Consider the following 18,584-nt stretch of genomic DNA (forward strand, 5'->3'; position numbering starts at 1 on the left):
TGAAAAACAAAGTCCACTGAAGTCCGCTTAAAACTGTTCACACAGCAGAACCGGACTGATATGAGATGGAAGAATGAAAAGAAAGAGTCTATGCCAGAAGAAGCAGTGATGAATAGACATCTGTTGTAAGATCACCAATGATAGTGCATCCTCCACCCAGGGGAAGGGGTAGGTACTCTTACCGGAGACTGTGGACCCACGTGCCAGCGGCAGCAAGTCAACCAAGCTTAAGATAGAGACTGGAACTCAGGCGCAGATCACCGAAACTCCTGTCGCTATATTCGATGGGATTTTCGTGTGTGTATAGCGCCAGGAGTTTCGGTGACCTGGGCCTGAGTTCCGGTCTCTATCTTAAGTTTGGTTGACTCGCTCCTGCTGGCACGTGGGTCCACAGTCTCCGGTAAGAGTACCTACCCCTTCCCCTGGGTGGAGGATGCACTTTAAAAAAATGTATTCAGTTTGTCGCCACTGCACGTTTGCACAATTTTAAAGCATGTCATGTTTGGTATCCATGTACTCGGCCTAAGATCATCTTTTTTATCTCATCAAACATTTGGGCAATATAGTGTGTTTTAGTGCATTAAAATTTAAAAAAGTGTGTTTTTTCCCAAAAAAAATGCGTTTGAAAAATCGCTGCGCAAATACTGTGTGAAAAAAAAATGAACCCACCATTTTAATCTGTAGGGCATTTGCTTTAAAAAAATATATAATATTTGGGGGTTCAAAGTAATTTTCTTGCAAAAAAAAAAAAAAATTCATTCATGTAAACAAAAAGTGTCAGAAAGGGCTTTGTCTTCAAGCGGTTAGAAGAGTGGGTGATGTGTGACATAAGCTTCTAAATGTTGTGCATAAAATGCCAGGACAGTACAAATGACCCCATTTTGGAAAGTAGACACCTCAAGCTATTTGCTGAGAGGCATGTCGAGTCCATGGAATATTTTATATTGTGACACAAGTTGCGGGAAAAAGACAAATTTTTTTAAAATTTTTTTTTTTGCACAAAGTTGTCACTAAATGATATATTGCTCAATGTCATGGGAATATGTGAAATTACACCCCAAAATACATTCTGTTGCTTCTCCTGAGTATGGGGATACCACATGTGTGAGACTTTTTGGAAGCCTAGCCGTGTATGGGGCCCCGAAAACCAAGCACCGCCTTTAGGCTTTCTAAGGGCCTAAATTTGCTGAGAGGTATAGTGAGTATTTTGCAGACCTCACTTTTTGTCACAAAGTTTTGCAAATTGAAAAAAGAAAAAAAAAATGTTTTTTATTGTCTTTCTTCATTTTCAAAAACAAATAAGAGCTGCAAAATACTCACCATGCCCCTCAGCAAATAGCTTGAGGTGTCTACTTTCCAAAATGGGGTCATTTGGGGGGGGGGGGTTGTGCCACCTGGGCATTCCATGGCTTCCGAAACTGTGATAGGCAGTGAAGAGTGAAATCAAAAATTTATGCCCTTACAAATCCTGAAGGCGGTGATTGGTTTTCGGGGCCCTGTACGCGGCTAGACTCCCAAAAAGTCCCACACATGTGGTATCCCCATACTCAGGAGAAGCAGCTAAATGTATTTTGGGGTGCAATTCCACATATGCCCATGGCCTGTGTGAGCAATATATCATTTAGTGACAACTTTGTGCAAAACAAAAAAAAATTTTGTCACTTTCCCGCAACTTGTGTCAAAATATAAAATATTCCATGGACTCAACATGCCTCTCAGCAAATAGCTTGGGGTGTCTACTTTCCAAAATGGGGTCATTTGAGGGGGTTTTGTGCCATCTGGGCATTTTATGGCCTTCAAAACTGTGATAGGTAGTGAGGAGTGAAATCAAATATTTACACCCTTAGAAAACCTGAAGGCGGTGATTGGTTTTCGGGGCCCTGTACGTGGCTAGGCTCCCAAAAAGTCCCACACATGTGGTACAACTTTTTGTAAATTTTTCAATCACTTGGGACAAAAAAAATGATATTCAATGGGCTCAACATGCCTCTCAGCAATTTCCTTGGGGTGTCTACTTTCCAAAATGGGGTAATTTGGGGGGTTTTGTACTGCCCTGCAATTTTAGCACAAGAAATGACATAGGCAGTCATAAATTAAAGGCTGTGTAAATTCCAGAAAATGTACCCTAGTTTGTAGGCACTATAACTTTTGCGCAAACCAATAACTATACACTTATTGACATTTTTTTTACCAAAGACATGTGGCCGAATACATTTTGGCCTGAATGTATGACTAAAATTGAGTTTATTGGATTTTTTTTATAACAAAAAGTAGAAAATATCATTTTTTTTCAAAATTTTCGGTCGTTTTCCATTTATAAATAAAAACTGCAGAGGTGATCAAATACCATCAAAAGAAAGCTCTATTTGTGGGAAGAAAAGGACACAAATTTTGTTTGGGTACAGCATTGCATGACCGCGTAATTAGCAGTTAAAGCGACGCAGTGCCAAATAAGTAATAAAAAAAGTGCTCTGGTCAGGAAGGGGGTAAATCCTTCGGGGCTGAAGTGGTTAATTATTGTTACATATTTCACCCTTTTGTGTTGATGTTCACATATATCATATGTGGTACATATACACACTAGCGCATCACTTTTTTTTAATTCACATATATTACAGCTGCATTAAATTTGGACTAGCACCTAAATAGGTTATTCAATTTAGTCAAAAATATACAAATACAAGAACTGTATAATGACAAATCCTGAGATATGTCATTGTATACCGACATTCCCTGTTTGTTTGAGTGAAGTCTTTGAAAAAAATACTATTTGTAATTGAGATATACAGTTATTTGATCAAAATACAGATTATGGAAAATACTGTATATTTGCCTTTGCAATAAAAAGATGTAGTAATAAATAGAATTAGCGGGTACTGTACCTTCACTTTTTGATACTGGCTGCTTAGGTCATCTTCATTAGATAGTTCCTTTAACCTTGCAGTACTCATTTTTCCATCAGACTCTATTAGGTTACCATTAACCTCTTCCACACCATCCAGTATAGACTGTAGTTCACTGTCTTTGTGATATGTTCCATTCTGCTGGATTGCAGGTTTTTTTACCAAGTTACCATTCTCTCCTTTTTCATCCGTTTGCAAAAGCCAATTTAGCAAGCTCTCTATCTTGTTTCTGCTTTCTTCCAGTTGTTCAACTGCAGCAGACTAGATAGAAATATTACCATACTGTTTAGATTTGTACTAGATGGATTAAACATAGGTTTTGTTTCATTCTACAGACTAGTTATGCTTCAATGCTAATGTTTTTTACATGGATATAGGTTACAGGTTGTTTCGTGCAATAGAGCCGCCCTGCCGCAGTATATATATGCGGTAGGCAGTCTCTACAGAGAATTATGTCTAGGGAGCAGGCTGACCCTCACAATTTTCACATAAAAGTCATTATGGATACTGCCAAGCAGGCTCTGGGAATTTAATTTATGCAAAGTGAAGCTAACAAGTGTAGAACATATTGGGGTTGATTAAAACTGGAGAGTGTAAAATCTGGTGCAGCTGCGCATGGTAGCTGATTAGTTTCTATGCACCAGATTTTGCACTCTCCAGTTTTAATACATCAACCCCACTGCATTCCATTTAAATCTTCATTAGCATGTTATATGAATGCGCATGGTGCATCAAAGCCAAGGAGGCCTTATAATTTCATCCTAAATCAAAAACATAGGGTAGACTTACTAAAGCTGGTGCAAAAATAATCTGGTGCAGCTTCTAACTTCAGCTTGTTCAATCAAGCTTTGACAATAACACCTAGGAGCTGATTCGTAACTATGCACAGCTGCACCAAATTCTGTGTGCACCAGTTTTAGTAAATCCCAGCATGTTGATTTACAGTAGCTTTAAGTGGTTTTATAGGCTGAAGGTTTTTTACCTTCATGCATTCTATGTATGAAGGTAAAAAACCTTATGTGTGCAGCGCCCCCCCCCCCCCCCCCCCAACCCTTACCTGTGCTCTCAACGATCCAGCGATGTTCATGATAGCCTTGGCTGTCCCGGTACTCTCCCTACTCATTGGCTGAGATAGCAGAGGGAGCCCATTGGCTCCCACTGCTGTCAATCACAGCCAGTAAGCCAATGAGAAGACAGTGTGGGGGGGGGGGGGGCACGGCTCTGTGTGTCTTCTTGACGCATAGAGCAGTGACTTGGTAGCGAGCATGCAGCAGTGCCCCCAGGGCAAGCAGCTTTCTCTGGGGGCACTGCTCAAGAGGGAGGAACCTGGAGCGCCGAGGGGGGACCCGAAAAGAAGAGGATTGGAGCTATTCTGTGGAAATCAACTGCACAGAGCAGGTAAGTATAACATGTTTTTTATTTAAATATAAAAAAATATAAAGCTTTAATATCACTTTAAGCTCTATTGCTATAGTTTTCTTGGAGAGCAAAGCAAAATTCTTTCTTTGCCTTTATCAAAACTGATTGTTATGTAGAACTCTGAGAAAAATATATAATAGGTCAAAAACAAATACAAATATAAAGAAAAAAATAGGCAGAGTGCAGAATAATAAATAACCTTTTCAGTTTCTTTCTTAATGGCAGTTGTGACTGCTTTTTCCAACTCCTTTTTGGATTCTTCTGCTTTCTTTTGAAGAATTTCAAACTTAGCTTTAGCTTCCTTAAGTTTCTGCTCAATTATGGCTCTCTCTTCAGAGGAAAGTTTATCTCCATGTTCCTGAAGGAATTTCTCTGTATTCTTCACAATTTCTGCCAACTCACTGGCACCAGCCTGCATATCTTTCTGTAGCTCCTGTAAAATAAAAAACGTTCAGGCAGTTCTTTATTAAAATGTGTATTTATCTGGCTTCCTAAGAAATTGTGTCATTGTGAAGATTACCAACCTAACATCATCTGGAAAAGGGTATGCTAAACTGTACATTCACACAGATTCTCCATCGATAAAAACAAATCTCACAAGGAAATCTCCTTAAGTGACAAGAGTTTCCTTCTTAGACAATGGTCCCCAAACCATGTTTGCAGACTGGGCAGTTTTCCTCTTATCTCTTGCTCTGGAGACAACTACCAAATGTTGGATTTCCCATCCATTTCTTTCTAGATGACAATGGTCACCAGTGCAAACAAAGGGGCAAATCTCCCCAACAGGGATAAAGGTGGCATTAAGTACTTGACAGAATGTCTAACTCTTTTCCTATCTATCCATCATTTTTTTTTTAAATGACCTACAGATATACTTTAAGCACCCTTCAATGTATTCAGTTATGCTTAGAAAGGATCCCACCCATCATGTATGTTGATAATTTGTAATAACATGCAGGTATTTCAGTATATGAGACTACTATTGGTTCTTAAGGCAAAGAGGTCATTACAGGATTACTACCATCTTCCATTTTCTGACATAAGTCTCCTCTGAAAAGTAGTAGTACACATAATATGGACCACTTCATATCTGCACATTTCAGAAAATGTCCTATCTGTATTTCTTATGTGATTGTATTAGTATTTGGTTTTCAGCAAAACACATCTTACAAAGAGTTTAAAGTGGAAGTAAAGGCAAAACCTAACTAACTCTAAACCTACTCTCAGTCACATTCTAAGCCTAATCTATCTAACCCTATAAAGAAAAAATTGATATACTTACCTGTTCTGCAGCCGCTCTGGTCCGGTCTCCAGCAGCGCCCTCCCTGTGCAGGAGAAAGCCAACAATGGCTGGCAAATGTCTGAGAGGTAAAGACCCCCCTAGAGTTACTATAGGGTTTCTGTTGTCGGCTGCCTCTCCTACACACTGAAGCCACCGCTGACAGCTCAGCCTAGGACCGGACCAGAGCAGCTGCAGAACAGGTAAGTATAGTGATTTTTTCTGTACAGGGTTAGATAGATTAGGGTTAGAATTTGGATGAGAGTAGGTTTCAAGTTAGTTATGTTTATTTCCACTTGGAAGGAAGCACTTGTATAACATGCCTGTAAAACAGCACATATCTAAAACGTGCAAATGTGGTCTTATGGTACTGAAAGTCATGAATCTATGCATATATGAAGCATAAACCTGTATTTATAATTTAACTATGGACGCACCAATAAACTTACTACCACAAGCAAGGCATCATAGCCACAAATGCCTGCAAATACTGTCCAAATAAAGGCAAACATTTCACTATTTTGTAAAATGTTGGCCTACTCTAAGAATCGGGGATTGTAATAAAGCAAAAACCAACCAGGGCCTTGATTCATCACGCTGCACCAGCATCTAAGATAAATTCACTTAATGCATGTTAAAATCTGTGGTCTGTATTATGGCTTGAAATTTTAGCATGGCCTGTGTGCTATTATGCAAGTCTTAAATGCTATTGTAGTTTGATTATTAAGGTTTAAAATCTCTTCCTGGTTGCTCTATGGCCTGTTCCCCTTTTCTTCTTTACCTCATTACACTCTGCAGCCAATAGAGAAATTAAGAGAAGCAGAAAGGAGCAGACTACTGTACACAGTGATAAGAAACAGACCAGGCCACTAACCCTATATTAGGGCTTGTTTACACTATATGCAGTTGAACTAATTTTTAAATACCATACAAATGCATATGAAGAAAAATTAATGAATTTCAAAAAGCCTACAGTACTTTACACCATTGCAGTGCATTCATGTGCATTTAATTTTTATTTTTTCACATTAAAATGCACATGCATGCATCACAAAATCATGTAAATGCAACTCAGTAAAAAATATAATAAATAAATGTCAGAAAATGCACCTTAAATGCACTGCAAACACGCCTGAAACACATTACAAATGCATGTAAACACATATGTGGAACCCCACACTTATGCCCCGTACACACGGTCGGATTTTCCGACGGAAAATGTGTGATAGGAACTTGTTGTCGGAAATTCCGACCGTGTGTGGGCTCCATCACACATTTTCCATCGGATTTTCCGACACACACAGTTTGAGAGCAGAATATAAAATTTTCCGACAACAAAATCCGTTGTCGGAATTTCCGATCGTGTGTACACAAATCCGACGGACAAAGTGCCACGCATGCTCAGAATAAATAAAGAGATGAAAGCTATTGGCCACTGCCCCGTTTATAGTCCCGACGTACGTGTTTTACGTCACCGCGTTCAGAACGATCGGATTTTCCGACAACTTTGTGTGACCATGTGTATGCAAGACAAGTTTGAGCCAACATCCGTCGGAAAAAATCCTAGGATTTTGTTGTCGGAATGTCCGAACAAAGTCCGACCATGTGTACGGGGCATTAAAGTGGGAATGGTGGCTATAAAGAAGCCTTTACAAAGTTAGATTTTTAAGTACTTTCATAATGAATACTCTAGGAGGATTGGAGTTTTAAGTTAGCTGCTGCAAGATTAATATATTTTTCCTCCTTGTGTGCTGTGGATTATTTTTTATATATATAATTTATAAGTTAAGCAGGTACAATAGCTTATGAAAGAAAAAGTAAATTAACAAGCAGGCATCAAGAGGTCCCTAAACTATCATGCAAGCAGTGGTTGCCTGAAAAGTAGCTCTTCTCTTCTACAACTATGTTTGGTACAGCACCTCATATTCACTCTGACAGTGTTGAAGATCAGCTGGAGTATCCCTCGCAATAAGCTTGTCTTGTTGACCAATCAATTTGTTCTCTGTCTGTGTAAGCAGGTCGCAAAGCTCCTGCAGCTTTCCCTTGTGTTCCTGCAGCTGCACCTCAGCATCCTACAGGAAAAGGAAAAGAGAATGCAAGTATATTTAACAGAATGTACTCAAGACTGCAGTGCTGCACAGCCCCAAAGCACAGTATGCTGTAAACATGGTAGCATAGGTCATGATCTGAGCAAAGGTGACTGACAAAGAGAAGAGAAAACATCAAATTCATCTCAAAAGGTAATAAAAAGACCAAAAAGAGAAAAGTCTGATCAAAGCCTGACCATGCACAAGTTAAAGTAGATGATTCAACAGCGTTGACAATCCAATCCCTTTTCATCCTGGAACCTGCGTTAATAATGATGCACAAAAAGATATATCAAACGGAGAGGTTAGTGTGGAAATATGACGGTTAAAGCAAGATGTACATTTAAGACAGATCTGCCAAAGATTTAAGCTGGGATCTTCAAATTAAATGAAAACACAAAACTAAATACATTTCTTTTTATACACCTGCTACTGGCTCTGATATTCATATACTGACTCTTGGATTTGAATGTGAGTATCAAACCCTTTTTGCTTAAAAGGGTTTATTTCACTTTGCATGTTAAATGATAATACAGTTCACATTCACTACAACTCTACAAGATGGGTTGCCTACCTGGGGAACAAGAAATTTGAATTGAATTGAATTTAATTTAGCAAATCCTGAAGTTAAAGGCATTGTCCACCTTTAGAATCATGTTTCATGTTACACCTATGTAACATGAAACAGCTCATTGTCCACCTCCCACCCTCAAACAGCCCCCTCACCTAACTGAATTGAGGGTATTTTTCTCTGGAGAATCCTGTTGTTTAAATTTAAGCATGGCTGTACATGGCTTCACTCACACATCTGTATCATCCATTCACAGGAATTCATGAATAAGTAGAATACAAGTCCCATCTGGCACCACGGCAAAGGGACCCACAAATAAAGTCAGCACAAGTGCAGTCACGTCATCACACTTGTTCTACATTCTTTACCTACTATAATGCATTTAGGATAGTGAGCAGCCTTTATAGAAGCAATATTTATGAGTTTCTACACAGCTTGTAAATAATGTAGAGCTAGCTTAACTTGTGTCATGCTTTAACCAAGAAATGATCTAGTTGAATAAGCTTTGTAATACAACCTGTTAATATACTCTTGTCACCAACTAGACTAGATGAATATACTCAAAGCACACGGCAGCCAGAAAAGCAAATGGCAAACTGGAGCGCAAGCAGCAAGAGGCAAACCTTCAGCTCATTCAAGTCTTGAACTGCAAGCAGCTGGCTTTTCAATGACTCTGTTTCTGAAGAGAATTTCTTCTGAGCTTCCTGGAAATTTTTCTGTGTTGCATTCAAAAGCCTCAGCAGCTGTTTGCTTTGATTTGGGGATAGATCCTGAGCATGTTCCGATATGAAGAATTGGATATCAAATGCCGTTGTCTCCAGTTCTATTTTTTGTTCTGAAAGCTGAGTGTTTAAATCCTGTATTTAAAACCCAAAGTTAGTTCATTATACAGGTTGAAATGTCCCTACAGGTTCTTATATCTACTAAATAAAAACAATTAATATGTATTTATGCTCTACAGGGATCAAGCGCTAATAAGTAGTATATTGCACAACATGAAACAAGAAATGAAACAGGCTCTTGCTATCCAGGAATTGTAAATGTAAATAAATATAGGCAAATATATCTCCAAGAGTGACATCCAAGAAGATATCAGCCTGTCCCTAAATGAGCCAGTGGAATGCCATAACTTGTTGCAATAGCCAACCAATGAAGATAGTGGCTCACATGCAGTTTTTTTTTTACCCTTCCCTCTTCACCACAGCAAAGGTCAGGCCATACTCCTGACAGGGAGCTCATGGTCTGCTTATCAAAAGTGGGGATGAACTAAGGTTCAGACTGAACTCAGTTTGATCTGAACCCATGGGAAACTGTCACATGATAACAGGCTGTTGGCACAACCAGCTGCAGACATGGAATTTTTCACGTCCATACGCAACAAAAGGGTGGGGATGCCATTGACATTTTTTACCTAATATAGCCACATAGCGGCTATGTGGCCACTTTAGGTCAATGGTGTCACCAGCTTCCTGTTAGCTCACCCTTAATAAAGTACTGCTTATATCAGAAGCATCATTTATAATAGCTGGTTAGTTATGCCCTCCCTTACTAATGTGTAAGGTTTTTGAACACTCCAATCCCCAATCAAAAAACAAGGTTAAAATAAGAACCATCTGATAGCTATATGCTGACATAAAATATGTATGTATTGCCAGGAGAGAGCAATTGCTTACATAGTTACATAGTTAGTCTGGTTGAAAAAAGACACAAGTCCATCTACTTCAACCAATAAAAGGGAAAACACTCTATACAATCCTACTGTATATACACAATCCTACACCCACAGTTGATCCAGATGAAAGCAAAAAAACCCAAAAGAACAGCAAAGCATGATCCAGTACCAGCTCTTGAGGAAATCTATTCCACATTTTCACAGCTCTCACTGTAAAGAAAACCTTTCTTTATTTGGATATTAAATCTCTTTTCCTCCAGACATAAAGCATGCCCCCTTGTCCTCTGTGATGACCTTAAAGTAAATAACTAAATACCAAGTTCACTATATGGATCACTTATGTATTTATACGTGTTTATCATATCACCCCTTATCTCCTCCTCTCAAGAAAGAATAAATTCAGTTCCTCTAATCTTTCCTCATAGCTGAGCTCCTCCATGCCTCTTATCAGTTTGGTTGCTCTTCACTGCACTTTCTCCAGTTCCCTGATATCCTTTTTGTGAATTGGTGCCCAAAACTGAACTGCATATTCCAGATGAGGTCTTACTAATGACTTGCACAGGGGTAAAATGGTATCTCTCTTTCTGGAGTCAATACCTCTCTTAACCACTTCAGCCCTGGAACAATTTACCCCCTTCCTGACCAGTGCGTTTTTGCGATTCGGCACTGCGTCGCTTTAACTGACAATTGCGCAGTTGTGCGACGTGGCTCCCAAACAAAATTGACGTCCTTTTTTTCCCACAAATAGAGCTTTCTTTTGGTGGTATTTGATCACCTCTGCGATTTTTATTTTTTGCGCTATAAACAAAAAAAAGCGACAATTTTGAAAAAAGGCATTATTTTTTACTTTTTGCTATAATAAATATCCCCAAAAAATATTTAAAAAAAACAATTTTTTTTCCCTCAGTTTAGGCCGACACGTATTCTTCTACATATTTTTGGTAAAAAAAAAAAATCGCAATAAGCGTTTATTGATTGGTTTGCGCAAAAGTTATAGCGTTTACAAAATAGGGGATAGTTTTATGGCATTTATTATTATTGATTTTTTTTTTACTAGTAATGGCAGCGATCAGCGATTTTTATCGTGACTGCGACATTATGGCAGACACATCGGACATTTTTGACACATTTTTGGGACCATTGTCATTTATGCAGCAATCAGTGCTATACAAATGCACTGATTCCTGTGTAAATGACACTGGCAGGGAAGGGGTTAACCACTAGGGGGCTAGGGAGGGGTTAAGTGTGTCCTAGGGATGTGTTACTAAATGTGGGGGGGCGTGGCTACATGTGACACGTCACTGATCTCTGCTCCCAATCACAGGGAGCAGAGATCAGTGACAGTGTTAGGCAGAACAGGGAGATGCTTGTTTACATTAGCATCTCCCCGTTCATCCTCTCCGTGAGGCGATCGCGGGTATCCCTGCGGCGATCGAGTCAGCGGGACCCGCGACCTGACTCATGGAGCTCCCGGCTGGCGCACGCGCGCCCCGCCGGCGGCGTGCATACAAGGGCATGGTGGCAAATACAAAGGGACATACAGGTACGCCCATTTGCCCAGCCGTGCCATTCTGCCGATGTACATCGGCGTGCGCCGGTCGGGAACCGGTTAATACAAAAAAAGGATTTTGCTCCCTGTGGAAACTACAGCTTGGAATTGCATGTCATTATTAAGCTTATGATCTACCAGAACACCCAGATCCTTCTCCAAAAGTGATTCCCCCTGTTGTACTCCCCCTAGTATGTATGATGCATGCATATTCTTAGCCCCCGAGTGCATAACTTTACATGTACTGTATCAACATTTAACCTCATTTGCCACATAGTTGCCCAATTAAACAGTGTATTAAGGTTGGCTTGTAAGTTGGAGACATCCTGTAAGGTTGTTATTCCACTGCATAGCTTGGAGTCATCTGCAAAAACTGAAATGGTACTTTAAATCCCAGACCCTATATCATTTATAAATATAAACACTGAACTTTGGGGTACACCACTAACAACCCTAGACTATTCAGAGTACAGTGCCTTGAAAAAGTATTCATACCCCTTGAAATTTTGCACATTTCGTCACGTTACAACCAAAAACATAAATGTATTTTATAGGGATTTTTTGTAATAGACCAACACAAAGTGGCACATAATTGTGAAGTGGAAATGATAAATGGTTTTCCAAATGTTTTACAAATAAATATCTGAAAGTGTGGCATGCATTTGTAGTCAGCCCCTTTACTCTGATACCCTTAACTAAAATCTACTGGAACTAATTGCTTTCAGAAGTCACCTCATTAGTAAATAGAGTAAATAGAGTCCACCTGTGTGTAATTTATTCTCAGTATAAATATGGCTGTTCTGTGAAGCCCTCAGAGGTTTGTTAGAGAACCTTAGTGAACAAACAGCATCATGAAGGCCAAGGAACACACCAGACAGGTTAGAGATAAAGTTGTGGAGAAGTTTAAAGCAGGGTTAGGTTATAAAAAAATATTCCAAGCTTTGAACATCTCACGGAGCACTGTTCAATCCATCATCTAAAAATGGAAAGAGTATGGCACAACTGCAAACCTACCAAGACACGGTTGTCAACCTAAACTGACAGGCCGGGCAGGGAAAGCAATAATCAGAGAAGCAGCCAAGAGGCCCATGGTAACTCTGGAGGAGCTGCAGAGATCCAAAGCTCAGGTGGGAGAATCTGTCCACAGGACAACTATAGTCAGTCATACACTCCACAAATCTGGCCTTTATGGAAGAGTGGCAAGAAGAAAGCCATTGTTGAAAGAAAGCCATAAGAAGTCCTGTTTGCATTTTTCAAGAAGCCATGTGGGGGACACAGCAAACATGTGGAAGAAGGTGCTCTGGTCAGACGATACCAAAATGTACCTTTTAGGCCTAAAAGCAAAAAATGTGTTACAGAAAACTAACACCATGAAACATGGTGGTGGCAGCATCATGTTGTGGGGATGCTTTTCTTTAGCAGGTACAGGGAAGCTGGTCAGAGTTGATGGGAAGATGGATGGAGCCAAATACAGGGCAATCTTTAAAGAAAACCTGTTAAGTCGCGTACACACGAGGGGAATGTCCGACAGAAAAAGTCAGACGGAAGCTTTTCATCGTCTATTCCGATCGTGTGTATGCCTCATCGAACTTTTTTTTTTTGAAAATTCTGACGGACCTAGAAATGGAACATGTTCTAAATATTTCCGAAGGAACCAATTCCTATCGGAAAAACCACTCGTCTGTATGCTGTTTCCACGGACCAAAAACGACGCATGCTCTGAAGCAAGTACGAGACGGAAGCTATTGGCTACTGAACTTCCTTTTTCTAGTCCCGTCGCAAGTGTTGTACGTCACCGCGTTCTTGATGGTTGGACTTTGGTCGGACTTTGGTTTGACCCTGTGTAGGCAAGACCTCTTGAATGGAATTCCGTTTGAGAAACCTTCGGAGTTTATTCCGACGGCAAAACCGGTCGTGTGTACGCGGCATTAGAGTCTGCAAAAGACTCGAGACTGGGGCGGAGGTTCGCCTTCCAGCAGGACAACGACCCTAAACATACAGCCAGAGCTACAATGGAATGGTTTAGATCAAAGCATATCCATGTGTGAGAATAGCACAGTCAAAGTCCAGACCTTAATTTAATTGAGAAACTGTGGCAAGACTTGAAAATTTCTGTTCACAGACGCTCTCCATCCAATCTAACAGAGCTTGAGCTATTTTGCAAAATTTTCAAAAATGTCACTCTAGATGTGCAAAGCTGATAGAGACATAACCAAACAGACTTGCAGCTGTAATTTCAGCGAAAGGTGGTTCTAAAAAGTATTGACTCGGGGGGGATGTGGAAAATGTCAAGGGGTGTGAATACTTTTTCAAGGCACTGTATAAATCATTAACCGCTACTCCCTGAATACGGTCTTTTAGCCAGTTTTCTATCCATTTACACTGATTTTTCCAAGCCTGTAGACTTTACCTCACACATTAGCTGTGTGTGGGGAACTGTGTTAAATGCTTTTACTACATCCACAGCCACTCCTTTGTCTAAGGTTTTACTTACCTCCTCATAAAAAGAAATCAGATTTATCTGACAACTTCTGTCTTTCATGAATCCATGCTGTCTGTTGCTTAAAATATTTTTTTCCAGCAAGAACTCATCTATGTGGTCTAAGTGGACAACTGTTGCCCACAGATCATTGGTTTCAAGCTCAATTTCATCACAGTCAGAATCAGTAGTATGGTTGCCTTCAAACGGCCAGTTGTATCTGTGGTGCGCTACATAGAGAGTGCAGAGTTCAGGATTACGCTACGTACAGAGTGCAAAGTTCAGGAGTGTGTTATGTACACAGTGCAGGGTTCAGGGGTGCGCTATGTACATTTTGCATGGTTACAGGCACAAAACATAGAGAGTGCAGGATTTATGGGCACGCTACAAACAGAGTGCAGCATTTAGGGGTGCCCTACGTACAGAGTGCAGGGTTTAGTGATGCTCTACGCACAGAATGCAGAGTTTAGGGGCGTGCTGGGTATAGCGTGCAGAGTTCAGTGGTGAGATACGTATAGAATGCAGGGTTTAGGGGTGCGCTACATACAGAGTGCAGAGTTCAGGGGTGCGCCTTGTACAGAATGTAGGGTTTAGGGATGCGCTACGTGTAGTGTTCAGGGTAGTGCTGTGTACAGAGTGCAGGGAGTGCAACCACCACCCACCCCAAAAGCTTCATTGCAACTCTCTCTCCTATCTGGCCTAGCTCCAGTACATACTTGTGCAGGCAGCAGACCTTACAGGGAAATTATCTCTCTCTGGAGATCTGTCCCCACCGTATGTGTGTGTGATCGGTTAAATCTGGGAGCTGCTGAGCAAAGCCGTCCCTTGTAAACGCAGACAGCTTCTGCGTTTACAAGTGACAGCAGGGAGCAGGATCGGAAGCGGAGGGTGAGAGCCAGAGGTGGTAGAATGGAGTTTTGCCACATTCCGGCTGAAAAACTGGGTGTAAGGGGCACATGACAAGGCCTGGTGGGCCAGATTCGACCCACAGGCCTTGTGTTTGACATATGTGCCATAGATCCTTCTACTGACACTAGCCCCATTCACACCTGAGCATTCTGAAGTGTGTTTCCCTACACCTGACTTCGCTTACCATGTAGAATCCCTTTGTTTGTAATTGTGTCTGTTTATATTTCAACACGCAGTCTATTGTAAGGTCAGCCTAACCTAACCCACCCTCCACCTCCATAGATGCACACCTACCTCAAACTGACCGGCATGGTTCTGCTGTTCATTTACATCCAGTGGTGCTAATCTTAACTTCTTCAAAGTCTATGGGGTTGTAACACACAGGCACTGCAAGGCTTGCAGTGCTGGATGTAAACAAACTGATGTTATTAGGTCACAGTCAGGGGAAGAGGGCAAAAGCACAATTTGTCTTAAAGTGCACTTATCATTTTTAATACAGTCCAGTTTCCCTATTAGAGTAGTTTACATCTACATTCCGTATAAAGGTTATTAGAAAAAATGCAGGACATACTGTATTTGTAAAAGGGTTTAAATTAGGTCACAAAATGGAAAAGAAAACTAACATACTGTACATTTGTTATTTATAGTTATGGTAACCAGAAAAACATTATGAAATATATAACATAAAAACATTTACTGCACCTTTAGGCACTGTAAGGTTTTCTTCAATGCATCCACATCATTAGTATTCAGCGAAAAGCCCATAGGTTCACTTTTAGAGCTAAGCCAATCTGAAAGCACTTGTAAACGATTAAAAAGGCCCTGATGGGTCTCTATCAACTTAGTCTAGAAAGCAAAAAAAATTTTAATTAGTTTCTAAAAAAAAAAAATACATTAAGTTTAGTGTATTCACATGAAAGTTCTACATCTGTTCCGAGCAGGTTTGGATTTTAAGATTGGGAGGAAGGAGGCAACCTCTTTGTAAGCCTATCAAGTGAAGTCTGAGAGAAGCAGCGCACACAAAGAGGAACACCCAATCTGATTGTAAGATCCACGCACAGGTGCCTGGGCTCAGTGTGTCCATACACACAAAAACAAGACAAATGGATAGATTGAGCCGGCAACACTGTAGTCCGTATAACAATTTTTTGGTGACCAGTTACAAAGGAGTGACAATGAAACAAAAAAGCTAACTGTACGACTAAGGCTCTCGCCAAAACGTGTAAGCTTTTTCTTTTATTGTCACTCCTTTGTAACCAGTCACCAATAAATTGTTATGCGGACTGGTGTTTCCAGCTTAATTCCTCCCATTAGCCCTTGTAAACCTGCTCTAAATTTATCTCTAGTGTAGTGATTACTATATGCACACATATTTGCAAATGTATGCTACTTGGACCTATTAGAATTAAATGTTTGTATATATGACATACATTATAAACTGAAGACTTTTTATTTTAATTTAGTTGTATTTTGCAGAGGCTGTCAACAAAGACAGTGCAGTCAGATCACCCAAATAAATTTCTTAGCTAACATGTAGATTCATTTTATACATGCCTTACCATTTCAGTATCCACTGCGTACGCAATTTGTTTTGCTCGATCTGAGGACATTTCACAAACTGCAGAAAAGGTTTTCATCAAATTGTCACTTAGCTCCTTAAGATGTGCTCCTGGAATGTCATTAGGCATAGACAGTGAGAACTGCTCTGCAAGCTGTACATCTTCTTTCAGGGTAACAGAAAATGCAGCCAGTCTTGATTCAAATGACTAGAGAATTAAATAAACAGAAAAATATTTACTAAACTGTGATCAGTTGACTATACACTGCCAAACTACACAAAAAGCAAACAAAAAAGAGCACAAAACAATTGTCTCAAGAGCCCATAAGATCCTTTATTCTTGTCAACAATAACAACAGGAAAGCAAAAGGCAGCCAATTTGGGGGTCCATAAACTCCCCCTGTAATAAAATGTATACATAAATACATACTGTATATACAGTACATGTACATAAATGGTGGCAATTACGAAACCTATTCGAACCTATGTTTACATAAGCAATGTTTTTATATAAATAATACAACTTTGCATATGAATTTGCCTAAAAGTTTGCATACAAAAAGTAATAATAATTAATACGAAAGGTAGAAATCACTAAAGAAATACTAAATCTAATTAAATATATGCTTGTGTAAGAAATGTCTGCACAAGAAATGTTTGTTTAAAGATTCTGTCAACACATAACATACCATATGTATAACAGATCTTATCCCATGGAATAAAAGCTTCACCTATTTGGAATAACATGAACAGTATTGGTAAGTGAAAGAGGAATGTGATGATAATGCAGACTGAGCACCTCACAAGGCTGTGTGAAAGGGCAAGGTCCCCATGTTGTTCATTTCATAACATAACAGCAGTGATCCCTTTTACGTCCTCCCAGGAAGGCATCTGATACAATTAACAAACTTTTAGCTGCATTCCAAACACCGTTATCAGTACTTTGATAGGATTATTAGAATCTAACCCAATCCACGTCTTGGTCTCAGCGCTCTTGTAAAACCGTCAAAGTTTTCAAGCTTGGGTAATTGGAATCATAACAGATATCCGTCCTGCTCTCTGACTCATTTTCAGTCATAAATAGTTTAGCTGGTGGAATGGCCAAATACGCATTCCTGACTGGCTGGTTATAAGCAAGAAATCTAAAACTTCAGTGTATTTCATAACTAGTGAGATAATAACAGTCCAGCCAGAATAAGGACATATTTACCTATATCAGTTGCTTAGCAGCAATTTAAGCCCAAATACCAGGGCTAGGAGATGCCGGAAGCAGAATCGGCCCATTTCCTCTCCTAGATGAAATAGCTATTGACACCAGTCATGTTTGGATTCATTTAAAATATACTTTCTGCTGTAAATATTTTGTTTGCTCCATTTTCTTAACTGCCTCTTTTTATTTTTAAGCGATATCTCAAAATATTCTCTCTAATGCACTAACGCAGAACTTAAAGAATCCCTGTCTCTGAAGAGCGCTACTAATTAGCAAATCTCTGAAAATAGCTGTCTGTGGTGACACCGTGTATTGCAGAATTTACTTTTAAGTCATAAATTGCTATTGCTAATATTATGAACATTTCATATTTTTCGATAAAAATATCTGGTGGCAGAGTAAAAGGTTAACTGCATAGTTAACCAAGCCCACTGACAATCTTTCTCAGTCTGTTGGAATACCTTCAAAATACAGTCACTTCAAGAATGCCTGGATTCAAAAGGGTTTAAGATCATGTATCTTCAAGGTGTTAAAAGAATAACAATTGTAAAATGAAAAGAAGCATACAGGATCAATAAGGTTGATAGTGATGTATTGCACTGCAGTGTAATATGGTCTAAGATCACATAATACGTAGCTGGAACACGTGTTCTCGCTTGTGATTTTTTGTGCAATTCACGTGTTTCCACGTGTCGTGCATAGGGCACCTGATTTACTTAAATGGGCTGCCCTACGCACGTTTGTCATGGCAAAGAAGATTTTGGCCCTGAGCTAGGTGTGTTTTAGGATGTGAAGAGTAAAGGATTACAAAATGAACAATCGCTGGACACAGAGGAAATTAGAGCGAGGATGCAAGGGTATTGCTAAACACTCTTAACTATAGGTAAAAATAAGTATTTGGGTATTATTGGAGGTTGAAAATGCCATGGGGAAAGTCCCAACTTTTTC

The 18,584-nt window shown here is 39.8% G+C and overlaps 1 protein-coding gene across 13 annotated transcripts in view; it reads right to left on the minus strand.

Moving 5' to 3' along the window:
- The window catches only part of DST (dystonin), a 690,079-nt gene that overhangs the window by 248,351 nt on the left and 423,144 nt on the right, over nt 1-18,584 (minus strand). For 10 of the 13 annotated variants that reach the window (XM_073626693.1, XM_073626691.1, XM_073626701.1 and 7 more), the window contains 6 exons: nt 16,428-16,634; nt 15,571-15,714; nt 8,883-9,116; nt 7,521-7,673; nt 4,522-4,755; nt 2,883-3,164 (listed from right to left, as the gene is read on the minus strand). In XM_073626693.1, coding sequence (XP_073482794.1) covers nt 2,883-3,164; nt 4,522-4,755; nt 7,521-7,673; nt 8,883-9,116; nt 15,571-15,714; nt 16,428-16,634 — 1,254 coding nt within the window. The remainder of the gene's footprint in view (nt 1-2,882; nt 3,165-4,521; nt 4,756-7,520; nt 7,674-8,882; nt 9,117-15,570; nt 15,715-16,427; nt 16,635-18,584) is intronic. The other 3 variants (XM_073626702.1, XM_073626703.1, XM_073626704.1) reach the window with 1 other exon arrangement.

The sequence above is a fragment of the Aquarana catesbeiana genome, linkage group LG04, assembly GCF_042186555.1.
Source record: "Aquarana catesbeiana isolate 2022-GZ linkage group LG04, ASM4218655v1, whole genome shotgun sequence".
NCBI lineage: Eukaryota > Metazoa > Chordata > Amphibia > Anura > Ranidae > Aquarana > Aquarana catesbeiana.